The sequence below is a fragment of the Lissotriton vulgaris genome, chromosome 6 (assembly GCF_964263255.1).
Source record: "Lissotriton vulgaris chromosome 6, aLisVul1.2, whole genome shotgun sequence".
NCBI lineage: Eukaryota > Metazoa > Chordata > Amphibia > Caudata > Salamandridae > Lissotriton > Lissotriton vulgaris.
This window is the reverse complement of record NC_141694.1, coordinates 127,883,722-127,909,872: the sequence shown is the minus strand read 5'-3', so window position 1 is coordinate 127,909,872 and position 26,151 is coordinate 127,883,722. Positions and strand designations below refer to the sequence as shown.

Here is a 26,151-nt window from a genome sequence, read left to right as displayed (position 1 = left end):
CACTAATTGTGAGCACTTCTTTTAGCGCCAGCACGGTTTCAAGGAGGGCCCACTAATAGACCTGCCTGATAAAATACCTGGATTCACTACAAGTGTACACACTTGAAATAAAGACTTCAAATACAAAAGGAGCTGGGGGTGTGTGGCAACATTGTTCCAACTTACCTTTGTTACTGCAGTTTCTGTTCTGAGCGATATCGTTTTCTGGATGTCCCTTATTAAACATCGGCGAGGCTCACTTGAATTTGGTGTCTGAAACATGAAAAAATATTGTAGTGTAAGAAATGTGTCAAAAAGGCAGCACCTTAAGAATGTGTAAACGACTGCATTATATATTACCCTGTACCCAAATGTTCATAGTGAGTGGTGCTGTAGACTCACATGCTCTTCATACTCCTGCAATCTAGTGTTAGGCCAGAATGTGTGCAAATTGTTTTTTTTTCTAAGTCTGAGTTACAAGACCTGTTGTAAATTCACAATTGTCTAAAATGCACCGCACACTGGCTCAATCTTGCATCATTTTTTGGTCTGCAGATAAGTTCGGTGGACTGTAGTGTTGAAGGCCTTGTGCTTTGCAAAGGAAGTAAAATAAGCATGTGCAATGCAATCGGTCTCACCTTTGGGACCATTTATTTATGTATTTAGCTATGCAGCACATTAGCCTGGGTGCAGAAAAATCTACTGTTCCTTAACTTTCAGGGAAAGTAAGCACCAAACTGCCTTTCAGCTGGAAATGGTATAGTCCAAAGCTATGTTTTTAATATAAAAGCAGGGCCTTCGGTTGTCACATCACTGAAAATACAAGATTTGAAAAAAATATTGTCATCGGGTGCTCATGGTAGTTTCTATGGACTGGAATCTAGAGAATGCTAAAGCAATTCTGGTATTTTACTGACCTCTGCTGGTCTTTTTCTATCAAGACAGTTAAATAGAGGCAGTTGAACAGAAAAAAAGTCACTAAGCGAAAGCAGACAAGTCCTAGGGCTGATCTCACGAAGTACATACACATAAGTATACACTAAAGTATATACAAGAGGTCTTGAACAATCGACCTAAAAAGGATATCGAAACATCTGGGACCATAGCAAGCTGTCGAGGAGAAGAGTAGGAGATTGTGATTTTAACACACTACATGTAACAATCAGATGGTTACAGGGTAGCATTTTCCAATGTGTAACTTGTGGCTGTAGTTACACATGGTCTGCATAGACTATAATGCAGCCCTCTCCACAGATGTGGAAAGCAAGCAGGTGTGGACTGGGTCTCCAATCTTTTCTGTAGTGAGAGCTACTTCTTTATCAGTGGAAATCATTGTGAGCTACCCACTTAGTGTATGCAATGCACAACATGAAACTAGAAAACCAGGCATTAATCCTGGCTTCCCTCTTCAACAAATTGTGTGATCCGGAACTCTGCGGTCACCTGCTAAGTAGACTACAATCATAAGAAATTATAGGGACCTGCAGAGCTGTGCAAAAGCTACCAGCATAGTGAAAACCTTTAACTGCACACCTTTCTCTCCTGCCAGGTCATCCATCACACTGCTATGTCCCATAACACAGTAAACACCTCAGAGGTTATCACGCATGACACGGAAATACTTCCACATAGGATCACAAAACACCATATCAACCACACACCCTACATAGCGTAGCTTGCAGACCATGTAAGTGCTTCAGTGACCCACAAAGGGATAATAAGCACTAAATAAATGCTGCAACACAATGTTATTACATCATGCCTTCTTGTACTTCATTATCACACGACAACACCTTAAAATGCTTGAGTCCAAAGTGTGCACTATACAAAAATCTCCCCAGACTATAAAGTTACGCCATATGTATGGTACAAATTACTTTCTCTTAGTTCATTAATATAGCATTGATTGTCATAATGGAAAGTGGAAGTGCAATTTCTGTTAATGTTTACATATATTGCTTCTAAAAAGGTCTCAATCCAGTGATATCATTTAATGCTCCAATGAAATACTTCTTCATGTTGGAGAAATAAAAGTTGCGATTTTTTTCTCTTAAAGATACAATTTTTGTATTCTTTTTGTTTCACTATTTGTAATATTTTCAATCTGTGCTCGTGCAAGAAAGGGTTTTGTATAAAAACACAGGAGTGATAACCCATCAACCTCATCGGGATTAGGGTAGAGAAGAAATGCGTTACCTGTAACTGCAGTTATCCAGTATTGGTGTCTTTCACAGATTCACATGCCTGAATCATTCCCTGTCGTCGAGACGGGAGTCTCCGGTATATAGAAAAGTAATGTCCTATAGACATATATATATAGAGAAAACTTACTAGCCTATGTCCTTTTGTACAAAGGACCAAACTCTAGAAGAGAGCCTATCGGCTATCACCTCCCTCTAGAACCTTCCTGTCAGGAGCCTCAGTCCCTCAGATTTTCATACGCACCAAGCTAAGTAGGCGTGACTTTTATAGAGAGAGAGAGAGAGAGGGGAGAGTCCTTCCAGGGAAGGCGGGAGGGTTGCATGTGAATCTATGAAAGACACCAATACTGGATAACTGCAGTTACAGGTAAGTAACACATTTCTTATCCAGTATTATGGGTGTCTTTCATAGATTCACATGCCTGAATCAGAGTAGCAAGCAATATATTTTGCACATTTCTGATCGAACAGTATATATCAGTCTTAGATAATACATATCGTGCGACTATGAACCATCAATAGACATCAACAATAAACATTAGCAAAGAAATGTGTATACCAGAAAAGGATGGAGGAAGGCTCACCTTACTGGAATAGATGGCGTAGCACTGCTTGTCCCACTGCTGCATCCTTCATCAGCTCTGTATCAAGGCAGTAGTGCCTGGTGAAGGTATGCAGCGACTTCCATGTTGCCGCCCTGCAGATGTCGATAACTGGCACTCCTGCAAATAGTGCCATAGATGTAGACATGGCTCTTGTAGAGTGAGCCCTGATTTTAGAATGTAAAGGCTGTCCGGCTCTGTCGTGACAAAAAGCAATCGCCGAAGAGATCCATCTGGAGATGCTTTGTTTGGTAAGCGGTAGACCCTGCCTAGGTCTACTGAAAGCTATGAAAAGTTGATTAGACTTTCTGAAATTCTTGGTCTTATCAATATAAAACTTTAGACATCTTTTAAGGTCCAATGAATGCAGCGATCTCTCAGCTGCAGTGCTGGGATTTGGAAAGAATGATCTGAGAATCACAGGCTCATTTAAGTGGAAGTCCGACGGGACCTTAGGAATAAACCTAGGATTGGTTCTTAAAATCACCCTGTCGTCCTTAAACTGCAGGAAGGGATCTTGGATGGAAAAAGCCTGCATTTTACTGACACTCCTTGCTGATGTAAGCGCCAGGAGGAGAGCAGTCATCCACAAGATGTACTTTATGTCCGCCCTGTGAATGGGTTCAAAAGGGTGTTTCATCAGTTGGTTAAGAACCACTTTGAGATGCCATGTTGGAGGGACCATCCGTACTGGAGGGAAAGATCTATACAGACCTTTAAGGAATTGTTTTATTAGTCTACTGGACCAGAGAGCGGGCCCTTTCGAGGATCTTTTAAATCTTGATATCGCAGCCAGGTGTACCTTTATGGAGGAGTGTGCAAGGCCCAACTGCGCCAGATGTAGCAGGTAGGGTAAAATTTGTTCTGGAGAGATGGAATAAGGACGTAGACCCCTGTCCGCACACCAGATGCAAAAGCGTTTCCACTTCAGGGAATACGTCTTGTTTGTGCTGTCCGCTCTTGCTTTGGCCAGAATATCCTTACAATCCTGCGGAATGTTTAAACTGCTGAATTCTCTGTACTCTGGAGCCAGGCCGATAACCTGAGAGATTTCAGATCCGGATGTTGAACATGCTTGTTGCTCATCGTGAGCAGAGATGTATGTTGACATAGATCGATCGGCGGCTTCAGCGATAGACAATGCAGTTCTGTGAACCAATGTTGTCTCTGCCAGAATGGGGCTTTCAGAATTGAAGTGCAAGGCTCCACTTTCATCTTTCTGAGGACTCTGGGAAGCATTGGAAATGGCGGAAATGCGTACGCAAAGACGTTGCACCATGCGATGGAAAATGCATTCCCGAGAGACCCTGACTGGGGATGCCAACTTGCGAAGTTTTGGCATTTGGCGTTGTCCCTGGTCGCAAATAGATCGATTTGCGGCGATCCCCACTTGGAAAAGATTTGAGCGATGGACGTCTGGTCCAGCTCCCAATCGTGCGACAGAGTCCTCTGCCTGCTCAGCGCGTCTGCGATGACATTGTCCTTGCCCGGTGTAGGAAGGTACCTCCCGACTATGGTTGCCCCCAACTTTTTGCCCTGTGTTTTAGCTGGTTTTTGACATAGTCGACCTGGGACCCTGCCAATCAGGACCCCAGGCCTACTGCTCTCTCTGTAAAATGGATTCCATGTACCTTAGGTACATTTCCAATTGGTACTGGGCCACCTTATCAGACCCTGTAACTCAGGGCATAGGTGTACCCAGGGCCTACCAGGGGCTGAAGCATGTATTATGCCACCCCTGGCTGGCCTCCTAAATTTGACACAACTGGCTGCATGACAGCTGGGGCAAAGTCGTGTAATCACCCTTTGCTGTAGATATAGTATACCTATATCTAACCCTAAAAATGGACACACAGATTCCTATCAGTCACTCCTATGGCAGGCCTTGACAATCCTGAAGGCAGAGTGCTTGGAATCGTGTGAGATGGTGCTCTGGCATGAGCTGAGCCTGTCTGCAGCTTGCGGAACCAAGTCCTAATAGCTGTTCCATGATAACGCATACCATATACTCTTAAGTGCATTATAATCCTCTCGGTTAAATGCTATCTTTGGTATTGCTTTATCAAAACATGTTGAGTAAGGTGTCATACGAATTGGAATACTAACCCCTCGCCAATTCTGGCGACGGGGTTAGCATTCCACCCTTCTAGAGGGACACGACATGTATGTAACTGTGAACCCCGGTTAAAGTTAACTGAAGCCTCAGCTCCACAAAATGGATGCTGCCACCACAGACACGAGTCTGACCCCCTGCAGCTGGGAGTCCTTCCAGCGAGGGGAGCCTGGACAAAGGGTTTCCTGTCAGGGGCGGTGCTAGCACCATCCCAGCCAGGGTTTTGTGTATCCTGGGTAGGCAGGGCTTTACAGGAAGGTGACTGCTGAGTGGCACCCCGGTGCTCACTACGCATAGGCCGGTCAGAACCAGTTCCAGGGGCACACCAGCCCCTGGCCTGGGGAAAGTCCGGCATGGGAGAGGGGGGTAACCACCCCCCTCCTAGTCCCACCCATAGGCAGGACCTAGTCACCGGGTCAGCCCCTTTTCTTAGTATAAAGATGGGAGCGGCCCCCTGTTCAAATTAGATCATCTTTGGAATCAAGACACGACTTTCTGCGAAAGGACTTCAAGATTTCTTCTTCAAGATTCTCCCTTGTGACTAAGGAGTAGTCACCCTGCATCCGCAGGCACCATCTTAAGAACACTGCGGTCTGCTGCAAGTCCTTCCTCAGGAATCCGACGACACAGCTCGACGAGACCCGGCTTCCCTGGCACCTCTGACCTCTACTCACCTCTACAGCCAAGCTGAGAACCGTGAGTGCGACAAGACCTCGAGGGACCGGCTATCGCCAAGACTGCACGACTTCTTTACAACAAGCCCGCCGAGTGACCCTCTGGTGAGTGCTCTGGGGTCCGAGAAGCCCCGACCCTGAGCAGCTCCAGCACCGAAGTTCAGCCTCCCAGCATCTCCACGATCTGCGTGGGGCCCCTCTGCTTTCTGCCGCTCACCGCGTTGTTTGGCTACTAGCCCGCTGGCTTGTGGCCTTCTGAACGACGCCCGACGACATCACTGCTGCTGGTCTGGTTGCTCCAGACTGGCCCTTGCTCCCTTCCAAGAGAGGAGCACCCCGGACCCTCCTGGTCCACTCCAGACGCCATTTTGAGTCCACCGCGTGGGCTTGAATTAACCAAGGCTTTGTTGCCCAATCCTGGGTCCAGCGACGCCGACAGCTTCAACCATCGTGGGACAGCTCGCTCCTCCATCCTGGTCGCCGACAACGCCTCCTGGACCGTGAGATCTGCAGAGCACAGCGCCGCCCACTCACCTAGTCGAGGTGACTACCATCCGGTGCCCTCCTGGTACCACCTGACTACTGGCTAGTAGTCACGAACTTGGTCCCCTCTGCTTTCAGGTGTCATCTGTCTTCAAGATCCAGGCTTGGATCACTTCGAACTCTCTTCACTGGTCGCTGCCAGCATCTTTCTTCCAGGCTCCTGGTCCGTCAACGAGGATTCCCGACGTCTTTTGAGATCTATGCAGCTGCAGCCCCTGGGCTAGGTAACTTCGGCATTTCGGTGCCCCAGCATAGCCTCACTATCCAAGGGTCAGAATCCACTTTCGTTTTCCTCCTACCAGGTCGGGTTCGCCCGAGAACACTAACTTTGCTTTTACTAGCTACCATAGACTTTGTCCCGCATCACGCGTGAGAGTGCACACTCTGCACCCGAGTCCCCTGGGTCTCCTAGAAGTAATCTAACGATTCTATAGCCAAGTCCTAGCGATTCCAAAGCCTATTAGTACTGTACTTACCTGCTAGTAATTTCGCATTCCACTTTCAGAGTATATGGTTTTCCGTGCCCCTTGGGCATTTGTATATACTGTGCTAACTTAAGTATTTTCGTAAGAGTTTTGTTTTGTGCTTAGTACCCTGTCCTCATAAAGAGTACAGGGCTGTTGTGATTTTAATAAATACACTGTTTATTTTCATAACACTTGTGTGGTGTCCTTTCACTTGGTGTTCAAGGGGTATATGTGTGGTATAACAGCTGGCTTAACACGCCCTCTCGAGTCTTTAGCCTTAGACTGCTCGTATCCACGCTACTAGGATAGCTGGTCTATAAGGTTGACTTACAACCAATCATCAATAAGGGTTGCTGGACTGAAACAGTGTTCACCAGAATAGTGAGCACTGCATATCAGGCCACCTTCTCACACCCGGGACGTACTCTGCTTTCAACAATACGTTGTGGAGAATGAGCCAATTCCAGATCTTTTGCGATTCGCGAGAGAGTGTTAGCGAACGCGTCCCTCCCTGTTTGTTCAGGTGGTGCATCGTAGTAGTGTTTATTTATTTATTTATTTTTTAACCTTATAAAGCGCAAACAAATACCACGAATGGTGTCTCGGCGCTGGGCAGACAGAGGCACCTTCTGTGCATTATTGGATGAATAGCCAAGTCTTCACTTGCTTTCTAAAAATCATCAGTGATGAGCTGCTTTTTATATGGTGGGGCAAGGTATTCCAGAGCTTCGAGGCGGCTACCAAGAAGCGTCTGTGTCCCCATGTAACCGTTCTCACCCGTTGAAGCATAGAGATGCGGATGAGGCAGATCTTAAAGCTCTCTTAGGGACATACACCAGCAGTGATTCCCTAAAAAAGTCAGGCCCTTGGCTGTTCAATGCTTTGTAGATGATACATGAAGCCTTAAATTTGGTTCTCTTTTTTACTGGGAGCCAGTGAAGTTGGTAAACGATAGGGGAGATGGATGCGAACTTGGGAGTTTTGGTCAAAATTCGTGCAGCAGCGTTCTGCACCATTTGTAATTTTTTAAAAACCTGCTCCTGGGCATTCAGCAGAAGCCCATTACAATAATCCACCTTGGATAACACCAAGGAGGACATAAGGGTTTTCCCCGCAGACAGGGGAAGGAAAGGTAACAACTTTTTCACTTTTCGTAGCGTGAAAAAGGAAGAGGAGACTACCGCATTAGCATGACTGGTGAAACTTAGTTTGTTGTCAAGCAACACTCCCAAGTTTCTGACCTTTGAAACTGGGGTGGGTGGATTACCCATTTCTGGTGGCCACCAGACCGGGGACCAAGATGGTTTTAGGTCTCCAAACACCATTACCTCGGTCTTATCGGTGTTTAGTTTTTGACAATTACTGTCCATCCAGTGACTAATGGCTCTTACCTGCCTGAAAGTTGGCTGCCACCTCGCTCCCATTTTTATGCACTGCTAACACCAACTGAGTATCGTCGGCATACGAAGTCACTCCCATTCCATGGGTTTAAATGACCCTCGCCAAGTCCGACACATAGATGTTAAAGAGTGTCGGACTTAGCGAGGATCCCTGGGGGACTCCGCAGGGCAGCACAAACGTTGGTGAATAGAAGTTCCCCATCTTTACCGACTGTTCTCTGTTAGACAGGAAAGAAGCCAGGAGCTCCGCAGCTTTGCCCTGTATGCCCATAGCTGTGACACGGTCGATCAGGATGTTATGATCGACCGTGTCAAAGGCCGCTGAGAGATCCAGCAAGATAAGGACTGCCGTGCCACCCTGGTCCATGATCGGTCTGATCTCTTCAGAAGCCTTTATGAGCGCCGTCTCCGTTCCATGGCCTCTCCTAAACCCGAACTGAGTGTTATCTAGCAGTGTTGTCGGTCCCGACGAGCACTAGGGAGTTCTTGATCCTTTGCAAGAAGGACTGCAAGGCTAGGAAAACGGCCCTCCCCTCCAGCAGGTTGATGTGGAGCTGCTTTTCCGGCTCTGACCATCTGCCACTGATCCTTAATTCCTGTAGGACTGCTCCCCAACTCTCCAGGGAGGCGTCTGTTGTAATGATGTGAGGAGCTGCTGGAAGCAGGAACGGCAATCCCGTGAGAGGTTCTTGATTGACCTCCACCACTGCAATGCCTTGGTGATTTGCATTGTTATCGTTATGCGGTCAGCGAACGATCCTGTGCTTTGCGTCCACTGTCTGGACAAAGCTTCCTGAAGCGGACGCATTCGAAGACAGTGCGGTACGAGCAGGATGCACGAGGACATCATTCCCAAGAGGGATTTGAAGGTACGGACTGGCAAAGTTTTCTTTGAAGCCACTGATGCGGATAGAGAGGCAAGCTTGCGTTACCTCTCCTGAGATGGGAATGCCTTTGCATCTTTTGTATTCAGTGTCGCTCCGAGAAAGGTAATGACCCGAGAGGGATGCAAAGTGGATTTTTCTTGGTTGAGTGTAAGACCCAAGTGTTTGAAGAGATTCAGACAGGCGTTGGAAGATTTGGTTGCGTCTGCCAAGGATGGTGCCTTCACCAGCCAGTCTAAATATCGGAAGACTTGGTGGCCATGCTGCCTGAGGAATGCCTCCACCGGGGAAAGACACTTGGTGAAGATATGGGGCGCCGACTTGAGGCCAAAAGGTTGGACAAAAAATTGAAAATGCTGGCCCGCCACTGCAAATCTCAGGAATTTTCTGGAGTTTTGTGGATTGGGACGTGAAAGTATGCGTCTTGTAGGTCCAAAGACGTCATGAAATCCCCCCCTCGACGGTGCCTTCTTCGTCGTCTATGTCTTCGTCGACGGCACACTCGTCGACGATTATGTTCTCGTCGACGATAAAGACGGCGCTGGCTTCGATGTCGATACGGACGCCGTCACTGATGTAGTCGACGAGATCTTGGGCTTCGACAACGATTTTTTAATAACAATAATCGACGACAGGGGCTTACCCGCTGTCGATGATGGTGTAGTCGTCGAACTGAACGTCGACTATGCCGTCGTCGTCGATACTGTCGTCATCGAGACGTAGACGGGAGACACAGCCTTCTTTTGCACCGATGACGGTGTTGACGAGGTCGTAGCCTACTATGGCGAAGGCTTTTTGAAGGTATGAACCTCCTTGTCAGACGCTGATGACTGGGCCTCTGAAGACTTTTTTGCAGCCTTCTTTTGAGGAGCCTCTGGAGAGCTAGGGGAAGCCACCCTTGGCCTTTTTAAAGACAGCTTCGAGAAAACTGAAGAATTCTCACCTTCTGAAGATTGCAAATTGTCTCTGTCCTTGAGCCTGCTAAGCCAGAGTAAAAGACTTCCTTCTCTGTCTTTAAGCGTTTTTGTAGAAAATGTTCTACAAATTTTGCAATCCTTTGGTGAATGGTCTGGATACAGGCAATATAAGCAGGTCGTGTGCTGGTCTTCAACATGTAACCTCTTTTTACCACAAGAACTACATGCTCTGAATAGACCTTTCTTCTGAGGATCAGCCATATCTACTTTTTCCTTAAAATAATCCAAATTTGTGAAGAGATAAGATTGAAGAAAGAAACCTGAGGGGAACTCAGGTGGAGACTGCCTTAGCACAACGTGCGGTAGAAAATCTGAGGGACTGAGGCTCCTGACAGGAAGGTTCTAGAGGGAGGTGATAGCCGATTGGCTCTCTTCTAGAGTTTGGTCCTTTTTACAAAAGGACAAAGATAGGCTACTAAGGTAAGGCCCTTAGGCCTACTTTTCTCTATATATGTCTATAGGACATTACTTTTCTATATACCGGAGACTCCAATCTCGACGACGGAGAACGATTCAGGCATGTGAGTCTATGAAAGACAACCATAATACTGGGTAACTGTATATATAAAGAACAATATCCCAACAGGTATAATTTGGAGACAATTTATAAAGATATGCATGCAGCATTATCAAGCGAGAATCAAGGAGACTCTATATATGTGTCATAAGTGCTCAAGGCATCATTTACTTCAAATTAATCTCAGAGGATTGGAAAAATACAATTACAGTTAATATCAGCACTGCAATTTCAATTTTACAATTCAAACAGAACAACCCAAAGTTGTACAAGGTGCACGAATGAAGAAGTGAATAACACAACGGCGACATGTGACAAAGTGATCTGCTTGAGCGGCGCAAGGTGTTTGTGCATGATTATATACAGTGAATAAAAACAGAGTGGGTGAGATAATTTAAATTAATCAATTTTCTATTTCCAAATTTGACGAAAACCACTATGCAAGGGGCGCCTAAAGTCTTGCTGATAAGTCGACGGCGTTTCGATCCGTGGAAATTAGGATCATCTTCAGGACAGGGTGGGTTGATGGCAGTGCTGTAAAGGAAGAAGGGGCAAGTGTCAGGCGGGTTGGGGTATAGACACCGTAAGGGTGTGGGTAACGTGCATTAGCAATAGGGTCTCACCATTTATGGCCGTTGGAGGGCCATGAGGGGGAGGCCGGTACGTGGGAGTAATCCTCTTTGGCTAGGAAGAACGCACGATTCCTCCAGTGTTGAAGGTAGTAGAGTAGCGTGTCACTCTGGGGGTCTTGGTATGATATGAATCTAAGAGAGAACACCCTCATCTTTTCCGTGGGGAGGGATGTATGGTTGTTCAAGTACAAAAGACATGCAACCAAACTTACCACGCATTTCCTTGAAAAACAACATGCTCCAACAGCTTTTTCATGGACTGTACCTGAACAACCATACATCCCTCCCCACGTTAGATTACACCAATTTCCTTCTTCGCAAAGAACAGAAATGGGTGTTTAAATTGGGAACTAATAAAAGTGGGCTCAATGACGACATACCGTGGTCTGCCCTATAGTCCCACTCATGTAAAGGTTCTTTTGAAACATCTGTTCAAGAACTAGAGATCTAAATGTGATTAGTGGATACCTTATGTTCAAAGTAGTGATCTAAATGAAAAAGTTAAGCCACAATATCTGTTCTCTCCTCCTGAAAAAAACAGAGCACACAATGAATAAAATATTCTCCATAATGGAAATGTAACTGAAAGAGTTAGGCTATAATATCTATCTTCTCCACTGAATAGAGTAGTTTATACATTACATACTAAACGTCTATATGAAGAAGATCGAGGTTTATACCATCTGTCCTTTTTATATAAAAAAAGATTGCACTGAATATATGCTTCTACCTACTGGTAGGATGATCGAGTAAAATACCCCCGATCTACCAAGTTAAACATTAATCTAATGTGATGATCGAAACGTTTCTTTCTAGTAACTGGGTCAGGTCTCTAGGCAACCTTAAACATAACCTTTTTTGACCAATGAATTACTTAGTCATAAAAATCAGGTCCGCTCACATGACCTTGTTTGGGCCAAGGAACATGACTGACTGTTCTCTACCACGATGCGCCACTACTGCAACTTTGATTGGAATACCGGGTCACATGACCTTGGCTGAACCAATCAATGTGCAGCATATATCCGAGGCGTTGTTTCAGAGCCGGTACCTCCCCAACCGGCTCAGATGGTGGCAGAGAAGTACCGACGGATAGGTGAGTCAGACGCCGAGTGTGCTTTTGTCAAGTATGCTTTCTTTTTTGATTAAAGCGCAAAATCATTTCTCGGGCTCACTTTACAAACTGCGTGAGTACTAAGAACATCGGCGATCTCTGCATGCACTTATTCCAGTATATCGAACAGTCGCTGTTTTGTGAGACGTAAAAACGGACGCAGCTGACAGCTGGTCCTGATTAACCGTGAGAGAAAAAGACTGCAAAGGAGCCCTGTATAATTATTTGACAAATCATCAAGTGCATAACGTGTTCTAGATACTAGGCATATCAACTGACATGTTAGTGTAGATCACTGTTCTAAAACGACATTGTGCTTTTCTAAACAACATGAACTCTGTGAGAGTCATTTTTCTCTGGGTACCTATTTATTATGCTTTATTTTTCGTGGTGACCAAGAAGCAATGACATACCCCTGTGTTTTTTTGCTTCTTATTAGAGCGGTGCTTCCCTCGTGTCCTGAGCCGTTGCCAGGCGGGGTGGAGCCTTGTGCTTCAACTATAAGGGTAAGATGAAGCATAAAAAGCTACATGAGAATATTATATTTATGTATCTTCATGTTAACATCACACAGAACCAATGTGTGTACATACCTAATATAGGTTTATTGCCTAATGTGGATTAACCACATGCTGTTTTGTCTATATGTATGTGGTCATTTTACTTGTACTAGTCTGTCTTTTTTTCTCTTTCATAGTGACATTTAAAACTTCTGCGAATAAAGGACACCTAGGAAATCAGATGATCTTTTTTCATGTTGCAGAAATATTAACACTGTCACTTTTTATACCCTTCACTTCACCTTTTGCAGTAGCATTTTTGTTGTACTTCGGTCCTGATGAAAGCAATGGACTCTACAGTCCTTACATATTGCTGAAACATGTCGACCATTTTTACATTCAGGTAGATATTTTTGTAAATCTACCTATGCTGCTATTTTTAATATTGGTGGAGCGAGCATAGAACAGAATAAAGTTAGTCTTATTTCTGCTCCCTCGCCCAATTTTATGTTTTCTAACTCACTTATCACACTTTTTCACAGCACTGCAAATCAGTCACCCTCATCTTTTCCATTGATGGGTAGTTTGTGACACTCCGCCACCTTTGGCCACTAAAGTTCTTCAGAGGTTATACCATCTGACCTTCCATCTGAACCAGTGGTGTACTAATTGTGTGGTCAACAGGAATGCCAAATGATGAAGGGCGGTTCCGAGTGGTGACTGATGGGTATCCTGCTAGTGATCGCTGATATCCACCAATGTTCCTCCAAAACTGTTAGATGAGTAGGCACAGATCTTTGTTAGTTTAATGAACCGCACATAGACTCTTTAGACCCTTTGACACTTTTTGTATTTTTGGAAAACTGGTGTAGACCATGCTGCTCCCAGAGTAGCGTTCCTAAAAGTCTGAGCCCGATCACAGAAGAAAACTATCTGAGGAGGAGCTAGTGTGGTGGTGAACGGTGGACCAAGGGTAAAATCACAACATGTCGAGACTCTGAATTCTACAAAGGAAAACAAGTTGCACACGTTCGGGCTCAACACTGGATGGCAGGAGTATGCAGAGCATGTAAATCTACAACCCCACATGCTACCAACGCACATACATATCTGCACACATAGATTGCACCAGTAAGTTTCATGCACTAAAAGTTGACCACTTACTGTGCTTGTGTGCAAACGCACATTGTAGTCACTCACTGTCTGGTATCCAATGGGAGGGATACTGTTGCAGAATAATAGACTGACTGAGTCCCTGTATGTAATTAATTATATATATATATATATATATATATATATATATATATATATATATATATATATATATATATATATATATATATATATATATATATATAATGGTGGACTGGTGCTGGGCTAAAAATTAAATAAAAGAAAAACTTGCACCTTCCTGGGTCTCGCTGGTTCCTGTTTGTGTGGCCGTACGCGCTGCGCTCGCCTGCTTTGGGAACTCATATATATATTCTATATATATATATATATATATACACATACATATATATATATATACATACATACATATATACATACATACATACATATACATACATACATATATACATATATATATATACATATATATATATACATACATATATACATATATATATACATACATATATACATACATATATACATACATATATACATACATATATACATACATATATACATACATATATATACATATATATATATACATACATATATACATATATATATATACATACATACATATATACACATACATATATACATATATATATATACATACATATATACACATACATATATACATATATATATATACATACATATATACACATACATATATACATATATATACATATATACATATATATACATACATACATATATACATACATACATATATACATACATACATATATACATACATACATATATACATACATATATATATACATACATATATACATACATATATATATACATACATATATACATACATATATACATACATATATACATACATATATACATATATACATACATATATATATACATACATATATACACATACATATATACACATACATATATACACATACATATATACACATACATATATACATACATATATATATATATATATATATTCATATGATAATTGTCAGTGAGCATTGCAAAGTTGAGGGGGGGCTGCAGACTAGATTAAGGGGTGGTGTAGTAGGAATGAAAAACTAAAACAAGTCTACTAAAGATGTACATAGCTGTAGAGAATATTAGAATCTAACAACAAGGACTACACATAAAACAGAAAAAAACTAAATTAGGGAGTATTATACAATCGCAATCGTGTTTTGAAATTAGTCTCTTCAACCTACCAATCTCTCCATCACTGGGTGTATTGTGCTGCCATATACAAGCACTAATGACTGTTTGTCCGCACAGAATGCTGCTGATAAAACAGAGACTGGTTTTGGTGTGGAGTCGCCATCTTTCCCTGATGTTGCTATCTCAACTACAGAGTTTGATGATAGAGGCTTTTTGCAATACCTAGAGAAGAAAATATAAATGCATCAGGAAAGTTTCTACAGTACAGACACCTGACTAATAAAGTAAAAGCATAATTAAGGAGTATGTTACTTACCCTGTAAGAATCTATTCGTCGCATGTAGTGCTACACATTCACATGTTAAGCATACTCCTGCCATCTAGTGTTGGGCCCAGAATCTGCAAGTTGTTTTTCTCAAAGGTTTTATTATCAGCGGTGTGCATCGTTTCTCCTCCCCCTCTTGGTATTGTGCATGTTCAACAACTCATTTGTTGGATTTCTTTTCTCCTTTCCAAATAGAGTGATATAGTATGGTAGGTTAGCATTTTCTGTTAAACATGCTGCATGTTTGTGTATTCTTACCATCTAATTCCTGCTGGGGAGGCAGGAGGGTGGAGGGTGGATGTGAATCTGCAGCAAAACATGCTACGAATAAATGCTTACAGGGTAGGTAACACTCAATTCGTAGCATGTTTTGGCTGCAAACACATGCTATGGATATATTGTAAAGCAGTACCCCGCTCGCAGTGGCTTTAGGCACGAGATTGTGCGTTTGCTTGAAATAATTTCTGAAGGACTTTCTCTAACTAGAGCCTTTTGTCTAGCTTAAACATCCACACAATGTTTTGTAAATGTATGTGGGTTTATCCATGTTGCTGCTTTGCAAATGTCACTAAGAGGGATACTTCCCCAAATGGCCATGGTCGCTCCTTTCTTCCTTGTCGAATGAGCCCTTGGCATAGCTGTTAATGTTAGTTTTGCTTTAGCTTAACAAATTTGGAAACATTTGACAATCCCTCTTGCTATTCCTGCTATTGAAATAGCCTTTTCTTCATGTGGATTTGAGAACTAAACAGTTGTGTGTTCCTGAAGGGCTTAGCAGATTCCAAGTAGTACAGATGTGTTCATCTAACATCCAGTGTATGTAAAACACACTGACTGACTATGGGTTAGGAAACAATACTGGTAACTCTAAAGTTTGATTTTAATGGAAAGGGGATATAACTATAGGAAAGAACTTTGGATTTGTGCATAAACGCACTTTGTCTGGGAATACTTGGAAATATGGTTCTTCCACAGTGAGTGCATGTATTTCACTAACCCTTCGTAGAGATGTTATTGATCCAATCAAGGCCACCTTTTATGGTAAAAATTGAATTTGACAGTTTTGTAGTGGTTCAAATGGTGGCCTCATAAGTTGCGTTAGGACAATGTTTAGGTTCCACGCGGGTACTAGCGGGTTACATAGTGGTATGACTCGTTTTAATCCTGCCATGAAGACTTTGAGGACCGGAGTACAGAAAAGCGATTGGTGCTTCCTGTTTTTTTAGATGTTGCAATGGCTGAAAATGTAAGCGTATTGAGGTATATGCTAAAAGTGCCTTTTATAAGTTTAACACACTGAATAGCAAGCTCTTGTGGTTGGTCATCTGGCCTCCTTCAGAATAGTCTTGCATTCTGGAGGTCGATTCAAGTATCCAAACTCTTTGACCTAAGCAGCCAGGTTGCAAGATTGAGCTGCTGTGTATTGGGATATCTCACCCGGCCTCTGCTGTGAGTGAGAAGCGTTAGATCATTGGGTAACTTCTCGTGAGGTACTAGGGATAGCTCTAGCAGTGTTGTGTACCATGGCCGTAGAGCCAATGTGGGAGCAATCAGTATATGGGTCACCGAAGTCAGAATTTACTGACTGTGCATGGAATGAGTGGGAGAGGGGGAGAAGAGTAAGCAAATAACCCTGACTAATTCACCCATAGTGTTACCTTTGGATAGTGGGTATATGTATCTGGATGCAAAGTTTTGCCATTTATTTGAGTTTTCAGCGGTGGCAAACAGGTCTATCGCAGGGTTTTCCCACTGGTGGAAGCATTGTTGCATTAATGGAGTGTGTAGTTTCCACTCGTGAACTTGTTGCTGTGTCATGCTGAGCAAGTCTGCAAGGGAGAACTCCTGCCCTGGTATGCATTATGCTGGGAGGAGGAATTTGTGTTTGTTTTCCCATTACCATACGGTCTGCGCTAGTTGTGACCATTGTATGGAATGGGCACCCCACCCCCCGTTTCAGGATCTAATACATTGCAGGCACATTGCCTGTCCGAAGAAGGACATTTTTCCCTGCAGTATTTGTTTTACAAAAATGTGAGGTCCAGAGTCCCTGAACCAAAATGTCCTTCATATGAGCACCCCACGAGTCCTCCATCGGTTGTGATTGTCCACTGCGAGATTGGGTCCTTGAAAGCTCTTTCCCTTTAGTATGTTTGAGGTGTTTCACCATTGTAGTGCCTGATTAACCTTGGGTGAAACCAACACTGGATCTTCCATGTACTCCCCACACCCCAAATTACCCTCACCCCCTCGTTTTCTGAGCACTGTGATGCTAAACACTCTTGGAGATCTCATGTGTAGTCGTGAATGTGGCACTATCGCTATGCATGATGCCATCATCCCTAGAAGGAGCATCACTGTCGACTGGGAGGTGACCATGTGGCTGATAAAGACCCAGTTGGTTCTGGAGATTAAGAACCCTTTGGGTATTGAGGCAAGCTGTTCACAATACTAGGAGTATCACTCTAGGTATGGTTGCACCTGAAGTGGTTGGAGATGTGATTTATTTTCAATGATAATGAAGCCCAATTGGTGAAGTAGGTTGATTGTGTTTTGAGTGTCCATTAGACATCTGGCTTTAGTTGGACACTTGATCAGCCAATCGTAGTGCTAGGGAAAGACGAAGGTTTTCTCCTCTTAATTTTGCTACTACAGCTAAGCATTTGGTGAACACACTTGGAGCGGTTAACCCAAACGGTAGCACCTTGAATTGATAAGGACGTCCACTTACTGGATGACTTTCTCCGCGCAGAGCGGACGCGCGCAGAAGTTGCCCCAAATTTAAGCCCGTCTGCGCCCGTCCGCGCAGAGGACGCGCCAGGAGCCAGGCGGGCAGGGCCACGTTTCAAACTCCAACCAGACCGTGGGTTGTACTCTCGCTCCGAGCTTCTCTCATTTAGACCTCCGCTCAGAACATGTCATTTTACGACATCTCCTGAGAACCTTGCTAATATCGAATGTTGTAAAGTGGCTTTTAAATCAACATGTTCCCGACACCCCATCAGAAAGCAGGTTAATCTAGGGAAATCACTGCCCGAAGCTATTTTAATGAAAGAGGCTGGCCTGCTCATAAATGCTAGGTCGCTGGCCCGAAACAATGTAGCATTCAATGATTTTGTCTCCCAACAAAATCTCCCCTGGGTCTTTATAACCGAAACGTGGGGTTCTGAATGTTCAGGCCCAGATCTGGTGGAGGCAGTCCGAGGGCTATACTCTGACCAGGATGGACAGGACTGGGCGCAGGGGTGGGGGACTAGGAATTCTATTCAGAGGCACTTTTACCTGCCGCACTGAGCCCCTTTCCTCTCTCTCCGACAATTTTGAGGCAATGCACTTCTCTATTAATTTTCTTCCCTCAGCTTCCTTTTCTGGCATCCTCCATTACAGACCTCTGGGTCCTAGAAGGAGTAGTTTCTGTCCTGTAACTGCAGTTCTGTAGTAGGGGTATCTCTGTTATAGTCATAATCTAGTGAATAGTCCCGCCCATGTGCGTGGACCCCGGCAATCAAAAATAATCTCTTAAGTTGTCAAAATAATGCAGAAACTGCAAAGACACTTAAGAGAGAATGTAAAGACAAATAATGCAGCCTATATCCACAGGCTACACTGTCCAGTACTTCAACTAGAAATTCCACTAAAAATCACCACACACAGCACAGCCTGCTAGTTTCTACCATAGAGAAACCTGCCTCCCCCAGTCAAAGACTCAGGAATGATAGAGAGGAAGGTAGGGACAGACAAGCCCCATAGGCTGCCATTATGTGGCTTAAATAGGATACTGTGCCTTTAAGAGAACTTTCCAGAACTTCTCCCAGTATCCCAGAATGCATAGCAGGTCCCTCTACTTTCAGTTCTTTTTGAAGGCGAAGCACGCCAGACCTGTCGCATTCTTTACATAATGAAAATCTCCACCGGGGAGGAGGGCGGGCGCTTATGACTATAACAGAGATACCCCTACTACAGAACTGGAGATACAGGACAGAAACTACTCCTTCTGTAGTAGGGGATCTCTGTGTATAGTCATAATCTAGTGAATAGAATGGCAAGCCCATCCCCACACCAAAGCGGCGGTGGAGAATAAATACATAACGCCACTACTGTGCGAACAAATTCCGCAGCGAAGCCTGCCCAACCTGAGCGTCTGCCCTGGCGTCAGTGTCCAGGCAGTAATGCTTAGCAAAGGTATGAACCGACTTCCAAGTGGCTGCCTTGCAGATTTCAGCAATCGGCACGTTACGGAGCAGAGCCGTCGTGGCAGCTTTGCCCCTGGTGGAATGAGCCTTAGGCTTACCTCCTAAGGTCTTATTAGCCTTTTGGTAACACAATTGTATGCAGGACACAATCCACCTAGAGATGGACTGCTTCGAGGTCGCAAGACCCGTCCTGACCGACCCATAATTGATGAACAACTGGTCAGACCTACGAATATCCTTGGTTTTATCCAGATAAAATTTCAACACCCTCCTAACAACCAGGGAATGGAGAGACCTCTCCGCTGGGGATGAAGGGTTCTGAAAAAACGTAGGCAAAGTTATAGTCTGGTTGACATGAAAATCAGAAATAACCTTAGGAAGAAATTTAGGGTGAGTACGCATAACAACCTTAGCAGCATGAAATACAGTATAAGGTTCATTACAACACAACGCCTGAATTTCACTCACCCTGCGGGCCGATGTAATGGCCACGAGGAACGCCGCCTTCCAGGACAGGTGCTGCAACGAAGCCTTATGAATAGGTTCAAAAGGCTCCTTCATCAATCTGGACAGCACCACATTCAATTCCCATGAAGGCGAGGGAAGCCTGACAGGAGGGAATACTTTCTTCAAACCTTCCAGAAAATCTTTGATCACAGGGATCTGGAAAAAGGAAGTCTGTGAAGGGCATTTCCTGTAGGCAGTCAATGCAGCAAGATGTACCTTAATGAAATGGACATTAAGGCCAGACTGCGCCAAATGTAAAAGGTAAGGAAGGATGACATCTTCCTTGCAGGTCGTAGGATCATGGTTCTTAGACTGACACCAGATACAAAATCTCTTCCACTTGTAAGCATATGAAGTCCGAGTGGAAGGTCTCTTAGACTCCTTCAGTATGTCCATGCAGTCATCGGGCAGATTCAGATGGCCATATTGCACTATCTCAGGAGTCATGCCGCCAAACTCAAAGACGAGAGGTTGGGGTGTAACATCCGTCCCCCGAACTTCGTGAGAAGGTCCGGCCTGCACGGCAACCGAATGTGAGGAAGGAGAGACCGGTGAAGAAGGTCCGTGAACCACCACTGCCTGGGCCACTCCGGGGCGATGAGTATCATCCGAGCCCTGGACCGGGCCAGCTTGATGAGCACCGCCGGAATCAGGGGAATGGGAGGAAAGGCGTACAGAAAACCGTTCGTCCAGTTGATCCATAACGCATTCCCCAGCGTCCCTTGCTGGAAGTACCTGGAGGCGAAGTCTCTGCACTTGCTGTTTTCGGCGGTGGCAAACAAATCTACGTCTGGAGTTCCCCACCTTGCGAAGACTTCTCCTAGTACTTCGTCGTTTATGACCCATTCGTGGTGTGAGAAGGTGGCCTGATATGCAGTGCTCACTATTCTAGTGAACACTATGTATCAGTCCAGCAACCCTTATTGATGATTGGTTGTAAGTCAACCTTATAGACCAGCTATCCTAGTAGCGTGGATACGAGCAGTCTAAGGCTAAAGACTCGAGAGGGCGTGTTAAGCCAGCTGTTCTACCACATATACCCCTTGAACACCAAGTGAAAGGACACCACACAAGTGTTATGAAAATAAACAGTTATTTATTAAGAATCACAACAGCCCTGTACTCTTTATGAGGACAGGGTACTAAGCACAAACCAAAACTCTTACAAAAATACTTAAGTTAGCACAGTATATACAAATGCCCGAGGGGCACGGAAAACCATATACTTGGAAAGTGGAATGCGAAATTACTAGCAGGTAAGTACAGTACTAATAGGCTTTGGAATCGCTAGGACTTGACTATAGAATCGTTAGATTACTTCTAGGAGACCCAGGGGACTCGGGTGCAGTGTGTGCACTCTCACGCGAGATGCGGGACAAAGTCTATGGTAGCTAGAAATTGCAAAGTTAGTGTTCTCGGGCGAACCCGACCTGGTAGGGAGAAAACGAAAGTGGATCTTGACCCTTGGATAGTGAGGCTATGCTGGGGCACCGAAATGCCGAAGTTACCTAGCCCAGGGGCTGCAGCTGCATAGGACTCAAAGGACGTCGGGAATCCTCGTTGCCGGACCAGGAGCCTGGAAGAAAGAAGTTGCTGGCAGGCGACCAGTGAAGAAAGTTCGGTGGATCCAAGCCTGGATCGATGGAAGATGACACCTGAAAGCAGAGGGGACCAAGTTCGAGACTACTAGCCAGTAGTCAGTGGGCACCGGATGGTAGCCACCTCGACTAGGTGAGTGGGTGACGCTGGGCTCGAAGATCTCACGGACCAGGAGGCGTTGTCGGCGACCAGGAAGGAGGAACGAGCTGTCCCACGAAGATTGAAGCTGTCGGCGTCGCTGGACCCAGGATTGGGCAACAAAGCCTTGGCAAATTCAAGCCCACGCGGTGGACCTAAAATGGCGTCTGGAGTGGACCAGGAGGGTCCGGGGTGCCTCTCTTAAAGAAGGAAGCAAGGGCCAGTCTGGAGCAACCAGACCAGCAGCAGTGATGTCGTCGGGCGTCGTTCAGAAGGCCACAAGCCAGCCGGCTAGTAGCCAAACAACGCGGTGCACAGCAAACAGCAGAAGGGCCCCACGCAGATCGTGGAGATGCAGGGGGGCTGATCTTGGGTGCTGGAGCTGCGCAGGGTTGGGGCTTCTCGGACCCCAAAGCACTCACCAGTGGAAGACTCGGTGGGCTTGTTACAAAGAAGTTGTGCAGTCTTGGCGATCGTCGGTCCCTCGAGGTCTCGTCGCACTCACGGTTCTCAGCTTTGCTGTAGAGGTGAGTAGAGGTCAGAGGTGCCAGGGAAGCCGGGTCTCGTCGAGCTGGGTCGTCGGATTCGTGAAGAAGGACTTGCAGCAGACCGCAGTGTTCTTAGGATGGTGCCTGCGGATGCAGGGTGACTACTCCTTAGCCACAAGGGAGAATCTTGATGAAGAAATCTTGAAGTCCTTTCGCAGAAAGTCGTGTCTTGATTCCAAAGATGAATTAATTTGAACAGGGGGCCCGCTCCCATCTTTATACTAAAAAAGGGGGCTGACCCGGTGACTAGGTCCTGCCTATGGGTGGGACTAGGAGGGGGGTGGTTACACCCCTCTGCCATGCCGGACTTTCCCCAGGCCAGGGGCTGGTGTGCCCCTGGAACTGGTTCTGACCGGCCTATGCGTAGTGAGCACCGGGGTGCCACTCAGCAGTCACCTTCCTGAAAAGCCCTGCCTACCCAGGATACACAAAACCATGTCTGGGACGGTGCTAGCACCGCCCCGGACAGGAAACCCTTTGTCCAGGCCTCCCTCGCTGGAAGGACTCCCAGCAGCAGGAGGTCAGACTCGTGTCTGTGGTGGCAGCATCCATTTTGTGGAGCTGAGGCTTCAGTTAACTTTAACCGGGGTTCACAGTTACATACATGTCGTGTCCCTCTAGAAGGGTGGAATGCTAACCCCGTCGCCAGAATTGGCGAGGGGTTAGTATTCCAATTCGTATGACACCTTACTCGACATGTTTTGATAAAGCAATACCAAAGTTAGCATTTAACCGCGAGGATTATAATGCACTTAAGAGTATATGGTATGCGATATCGTGGAACAGCTATTAGGACTTGGTTCCGCAAGCTGCAGACAGGCTCAGCTCATGCCAGAGCACCATCTCACACGATTCCAAGCACTCTGCCTTCAGGATTGTCAAGGCCTGCCATAGGAGTGACTGATAGGAATCTGTGTGTCCATTTTAGGGTTAGGTATAGGTATACTACACCTACAGCAAAGGGTGATTACACGACTTTGCCCCAGCTGTCATGCAGCCAGTTGTGTCAAATTTAGGAGGCCAGCCAGGGGTGGCATAATACATGCTGCAGCCCCTGGCAGCCCTGGGTACACCTATGCCCTGAGTTACAGGGTCTGATAAGGTGACCCAGTACCAATTGGAAATGTACCTAGGGTACATGGAATCCATTTTACAGAGAGAGCAGTAGGCCTGGGGTCCTGATTGGCAGGGCCCCAGGTCGACTATGTCCAAAACCAGCTAAAACACAGGGCAAAAAGTTGGGGGCAACCATAGTCAGGAGGTACCTTCCTACACGTGGTTTTCCTGAAGCAGTCTGCTCAGTGCGTCTGCCTGAACATTCTGCACACCTGGTAGATGGGTGGCCGTTATCGTCAGTCCTCTGGCCAGAAGCCAGTGCCAGATCGTCTGCGCCTCCTGTGACAGAGTGCGCGATCTCGATCCCCCCTGCTTGTTGAGGTAATACATCGTGGTGGTATTGTCCGTCTGTACAAGCAGAGAGTTGGTCCGGAAGGACGGAAGAAAGGCCTTCAGCGCCAAGTGAACAGCCCTGAGTTCCAGGAAATTGATGTGATACGTGGCCTCCATCGGTGACCACGTGCCTTGAATCTGTAGAGTCCCGGAGTGCGCTCCCCATCCCAGAAGAGACGCATCCGTCACGACAGTCTGCGTGGGAATGTCCTTGTGAAAGGGAACCCCTCTGAGGAGATTCTCCGCCGAACACCACCACTTCAGAGACTGAAGAGCATGCAGCTACAGTCGAATCTTGTCGTCCCAAGATCCTTTCCTCTGATCCCACTGGTCCTCCAAGCACTCCTGCAACGGTCTCATGTGCAGCCGTGCATGTGGCGTCAGGAAGATACAAGAGGCCATCGATCCCAGTAGAGAAGACACCGTCCTCACTGTTGTAGATGGAGTCGTCATAAGAGCCTGAGCCTTCCGAAGGAGTGATAATTGTCGCTCTTCCGAAGGAGACACGCTTGCTGACAGCGTATTGATGGAGGCTCCCAAGTACTGAATGCATTGGACCGGAGTCGGGACAGACTTGGCCATGTTGATGTGCAGCCCCAGCTTGTTCAGGAGAACTCACGTCTTCTGGAAGTGTGCTTGCGCTTCCGAGAAGGAGGATGCCTTGATCAACCAATCGTCCAAGTAAGGGTAGACGAACACCTTGTTCTTCCTCAGGTGTGCTGCTACCACCGCCATGCACTTCGAGAACGTTATCGGCGCAGACTTCAGTCCGAATGGGAGTACTGTGTATTGATAGTGATTGGTGCCGACTTGGAACCGCAGGAACTTCCTGTGTTTGTGTGCAATGGGCACATGGAAGTAAGCATCCTGTAGGTCTATAGCGCAAAGCCAGTCTCCCTGTTGCAACTGAGGGTAAATCTGATGCAACGACAGCATGCGGAACTTTTCTCTGCGAATCCACTTGTTTGCTTGTCGCAAATCCAGAATGGGCCTGAACTCGTTCTTGTCTTTCTTGCGAACCAGAAAGAATCGGGAGTACAGACCTCTTCCTCTCTGAGACAGAGGTACGTCTTCTATCGCCCTTTTCCTTAACAGGACATCCGCTTCCGCCTGAAGCTCGCGCAGCTGAAACCGCGAGCTGACCGGGGGAATAGCTGGAGGAGGGCTGGTGAACCGAAGACTGTATCCATTGCAAACAATATTCAGCACCCACTTGTCCTGAGTAATTTTTCTCCACTCTGCCAGAAAAAATTGGATGCTTCCCCCTACCGGAGTGGGTAACGGATCCGGGGGAAGTAAGTTTCTAGGGCCTAGACCACGCCTGGCCCTTGGGCGCCGGAGCCGACTGCTGGCCTCCCCTGCCCTTCTGCCGCTTCTGGAACGGCTTACGGAACGGCTGCTGCTGTTGCGAGTGCCCCGAAGCCTGTCCTCGTCCTCGGCCTTGTCCGCCGAACCGCCGTTGGAAGGGGCGGTACTGCTTCTTGGTCTCTTTGGGCTTCTCCAGGCCCACAGCCGTCAGCGTTTCGGCCTCCGCCTTCATGCGGGCCATTTCATCATCCGCATGCTTCCCGAAGAGGGTCTCACCAGAGAACGGCAGATTGGCCACCCTCTGCTGTGCGTCCGGTTTCAGGGACGTAAGCCGGAGCCATGCGTGGCGCAGTTGGTTGATTCCGTGGCAAAATCCGTGAGCCGCCAACAGGAAAGAGTCCGCAGCCGCGCTGATTATCTGGTTGGCCACCAGCATCCCCTCACTCAGGACTTCCATGAAGTCTTCACGCTGCTCCCGAGGCAAATGCCCTGCAAAACGCTCGAGGGAGTCCCAGAGGGCGCGGTCGTATCGTCCCAACAGAGCCGTGGCACTCTCCGCTTTCATGGAGGTAGCGGAAGTTCCACAGACTTTTCTCCCCGCCGAGTCCATCCACCTTGACTCCTTGTCCGGGGGAACCGTGGAGGTCGGAGTGGTGGCATGCTGCTTGCGGGCCGCCGTGACGATGACGGAGTCAGGCGGAGGCTCCGCTCTCAAAAAGGCGAGATCCGAGTCGGGAGCCCGGTACTTCTTTAATAATCTTGACGGAGCCGCCCTCGTCACCGCCGGGGTGAGAAACAGAGCCATAGCCGGTTCTTCCAGGCCCGGCACCAGGGGCAGGAGAGGACGAGACAGATGCTTCTGATGTAGAGTCTCGAAAATGACCGACGTCTTTGGCATAGGCACTGTCAGGGATATGCCTAGCTTCGCCGCGCCCCTCAACAGGACGTCCTGAAAAGCAACTAGGTCATCTATCGGGGACACTCTTGTGTCCGGTGACCCCGATAGGGTAGGTGAATAATCCCTGGTCCCAGAGGACCTCGTGTGTGAGCGAGATTCGCGCCTCCTATGGCGGTGCCTCGATCTCGTGGATGATCTGCGCCGCGATCTCTCCTTCCGCCCAGAGCGAGAGCGAGACCTGCCAGC

At 46.3% G+C, this 26,151-nt stretch overlaps 1 protein-coding gene across 1 annotated transcript in view; it reads right to left on the bottom strand.

The window, feature by feature from the left end:
- The window catches only part of WDR43 (WD repeat domain 43), a 465,298-nt gene that overhangs the window by 233,484 nt on the left and 205,663 nt on the right, over window positions 1-26,151 (bottom strand). Inside the window, exons 8-9 of the mRNA XM_086926143.1 lie at window positions 14,991-15,162; window positions 166-252 (exon numbers count right to left, since the gene is read on the bottom strand). Of these exons, the coding sequence (XP_086782269.1) occupies window positions 166-252; window positions 14,991-15,162 (259 nt within the window). The remainder of the gene's footprint in view (window positions 1-165; window positions 253-14,990; window positions 15,163-26,151) is intronic.